General features: G+C 58.6%; 1 protein-coding gene across 2 annotated transcripts in view; it reads right to left on the bottom strand.

Moving 5' to 3' along the window:
* The window catches only part of ABCG1 (ATP binding cassette subfamily G member 1), an 81306-nt gene extending 80454 nt beyond the window's left edge, over positions 1-852 (bottom strand). For both annotated transcript variants that reach the window (XM_008052855.2, XM_008052854.2), the window contains exon 1: positions 678-852. In XM_008052855.2, the coding sequence (XP_008051046.1) occupies positions 678-719 (42 nt within the window). In that variant the 5' untranslated portion in view covers positions 720-852. The remainder of the gene's footprint in view (positions 1-677) is intronic.
* Between the last annotated feature and the right edge of the window lie 2320 nt (positions 853-3172).

Below are 3172 nucleotides of genomic sequence, written 5' to 3' on the forward strand. Positions count from 1 at the left end.
CTCTCCGGGACTGATAACCTGGGGAGAAGTGAGATGGACGTCTTTGTCCCCACCCGGGGTCTCTCTCAGGCGCGTGCAGACAAGCTCGCCTCTGGTCTGTCTCCCGGACACTCCGCTGCCTCTTCCCCGAATAGGTTTGGGAGAGGCTATCACCGGTGAGTGCGGGCGCAGGCTTCGTCTCTCTGAGAGCAGCAGCTCCCTCTTTTGTTCCCGCAGACCATGCCCTGCTCCAGGGGGACCGCAAGAGAAGTCCCCGCTCTCCAAGCCTCCGGCAGCGAGCGCGCCGGCGGAGGTATCGGACTCCCTCTTCCCTCAGGCCCAGGCTGCGACCCCTCGCCAGGGCGTTCCGGGTCCGCAGGGGCCCACGCCCCTCAACCGGAGGCGGACGAGGTCAAGGCCATCTGTCCACTTGTGGGGCTGCTCGCTGCCTCCCGCCCCACTCCTGGCCCCTCCGCCTTCCCCGCGTCCTCGGCCGGTGCAGGGAGCATCCCGAGGCTCCAGGTGGCCAGGGCGGGGGACGATCGGAGCCGGGCACCTTTCTGGGGGTGTCCTGAGTCAGCGCCTAGAGGACGCGCTCCCTGGCAAAGGGTGTCAGGGCGAGCGTGCGGGTCTTTGTGTGTTTCCTACTCTCCTTGAAAATAAAACCGACCCAGAGGATGAAGAATGCGCTCACTCACCATGGCGGTGCCGACCGAAAAAGCGGCCATCAGACAGGCCATGCCCCGGGGGCGGCGGCGGCGGCGGCGGCGGCGGCGGGAGGGGGGAACGAGGCTGCGGGCTGCGGGGACGAGGCTGCGGGGACGAGGCTGAGCTCGCTCTGGATTTCGCCGCTGCGCCGGGTGCGGGTTGCGCCCGGGCTCGGGCTGGGGCTCCGGCTCCGGCGCGCCCGGCCCCGCCCCACGCGCGCGATTGGTCGAAGCGGAGAGGGCGGTCCGGCCGGCAGGTGCGCGTGCTCTTGTTTTGCTCCTGCGGTGGGCTGCAGGCCCGGCCCCCCGACGTGCGGGTTCCCTGAGCAGTCAGGCCCAGACGGATCACTGCGCGACCCAGCCACCCTGGACGCCGTGGGACACCCTCCCGCACACACACACCCAGCTCGGATCCCCCGGGTCCCGAGTTCGCGGAGGCCAGGTCAGCACTGGCCTGGGCGAGCCTGCGGGGCGACCGACAGACGTCCGGGGTTCCTGACTCCGAAATCCGCTGCCTCCAAGCCAGCGAGTGGCGGTGCTGGTGTAGCCAGAGGGGCAGACCAGGGAGGGAGGCGAGGAGCATGGGGCTCTCTTTTCTCTCCTCCCTCTTTGCCTCCCGCCCTGTATCCCTCCCTTCCTTCTTTCCTTCCTTCTTTTTTCTTTCCCTCCTCCCCTCCCTCCCTCCCTCCGTCCCTCCTTCCCTCCTTCCTTCCTTCCGACCTTCTGTCCTTCGTCCTTCCTTCCTTTTCCCCGTTTTTGGGCACCTTTCTGTCAGGTAGGAGCTTGAGGACTAAAAAAGAGATGTATAGGGGCAGCTGGAAATACTCTAACCACTGCAGTCAGCATCCATGTGGGGTGACCCCTCCCAATGAGGCCGCGCATGCACTCACACATGCAGTGTTGTTGTGTGTCAGCACAGAGCTAAGTGCTGGGTAACACAGGGGTTCTAGGTGAAGGTACCCTGATGTCCGTCCTCTCCCTACCCCCACACACAAAAGATAAGGTTCATTTTCACAGACAGAGCTGTTCCCAGGGCCTGGTCCAGATCCTGGCCATAGCTGTGTTTGGGGAACTGCATAAAGAATGACACAGGGCACCCTCTCATTCCCTGGAATATCAGATGGGCTAACCTCTGCAAAAGCCCTTATTATATATAAGTGGGGCCATTTCCTGGTAACCATGGTGACAAAGCATTCTTTAGTCCAGACCTCAGGCCCTAATGCTTTGTTCAGTTGTTTGCATTTTGGGACCACAAGCAGGAATGCATTTCCTTCCACCTCCAGCAGACCCAGGTCACCCCTCCCCAGCTCACCTCCTATAAGCGCCGCTCTGTCCTTCTCCTCTTCTAGAAAGGAGGCACAGGTTTTTATGCCAGGCAGTGGATTCCACACCCACAGGTCAGATGACCATAACCAGATCCTTGAGTCAAAGGAGGGAGAGGAGGTGCAGTTATGAGTTCAAGGGGAGAGGGCCCTGCTTGGATCCAATAGTTTTTCTTCAGGAGTCTATATAGTACCTCTGTTTTAATCTTGGCTGAGATGAAGGAAATCTGACTGCTGTATTTCCAGGTATCACTATGTAGGTGTCAGACCCAGGAGGCCATGTGGTCCCTTAAATGTACTGAGCAGGGAGGCCTGCAAAACTTGAGTGTTCTGAAAAGAGGATTCAAATCCACAAACTTCTCAGGGAGAGTTCAGGCCAAAGGTAGACGAGAAAGGTGGCTCATATCTGGGGATGCAGACTGGTGCCCAGCCCTGGGGCCCGCCTTGCTCCAGGGGCAGACAGACCTAAAGCAGGAGAGGAAGCAGGGAACACAGCTGAGGGGGGAGTCACCTCATGGCCAAGACACATGGCACGACACCTGGATGCCTGTAGTGATGACATCTATCTTCTGTCCAATATCCATCCTCTTCACTTCTAGGAATGGGTCCAGAATTTCCTTCTAGACATTCCTTCTCTCTCTCCCTCCTTCCAGTTCCCTGCCCTGTGATATGTGTGGGATTGACCAGTCTTCATTTTGAGCAGGCCCACCGTGGCTGGTCAGGAATCCGAGATGTGATGCAGGGCTCGCAATGCTCGCAGGGTCAGTGTGTGGAGCCTGAGAAGGATGCCAGAGAGGGTAGGCACTATACTGGGTGCTTGTTGACATGGCTTGAACTGCTGGATTTTCTGTTACAGGCCACTGAAAAAGTCCTCACTTGCCCATCTATACATTGGTGTCATAATCTCCACCACGTAGGAAGTAATGCATGACAACACAGTCCACCATCCAAAGCACAAAGCAAGCATCCAGCTCTTGTTCTTACTGTGCCATCCTCCCTCCATGCCTGGTCCGGGAAGGAGTCTGTGGTGGAATAGCCCAGATCTGTGCCATTTTTATCAGAACTCTTGGTTGTAAGTAACAAGAACCTACCTCCAACTGGCTGAAGCTAAGGGAAATAAATTGTCTTGGGTGCAGAAAGGTCCACAGTGTGCTGGTTTCATGC

This window comes from Carlito syrichta, unplaced genomic scaffold, assembly GCF_000164805.1.
Source record: "Carlito syrichta isolate Samal-C Ts95f unplaced genomic scaffold, Tarsius_syrichta-2.0.1 Scaffold287598, whole genome shotgun sequence".
In the NCBI taxonomy this organism is placed as follows: Eukaryota; Metazoa; Chordata; class Mammalia; order Primates; family Tarsiidae; genus Carlito; species Carlito syrichta.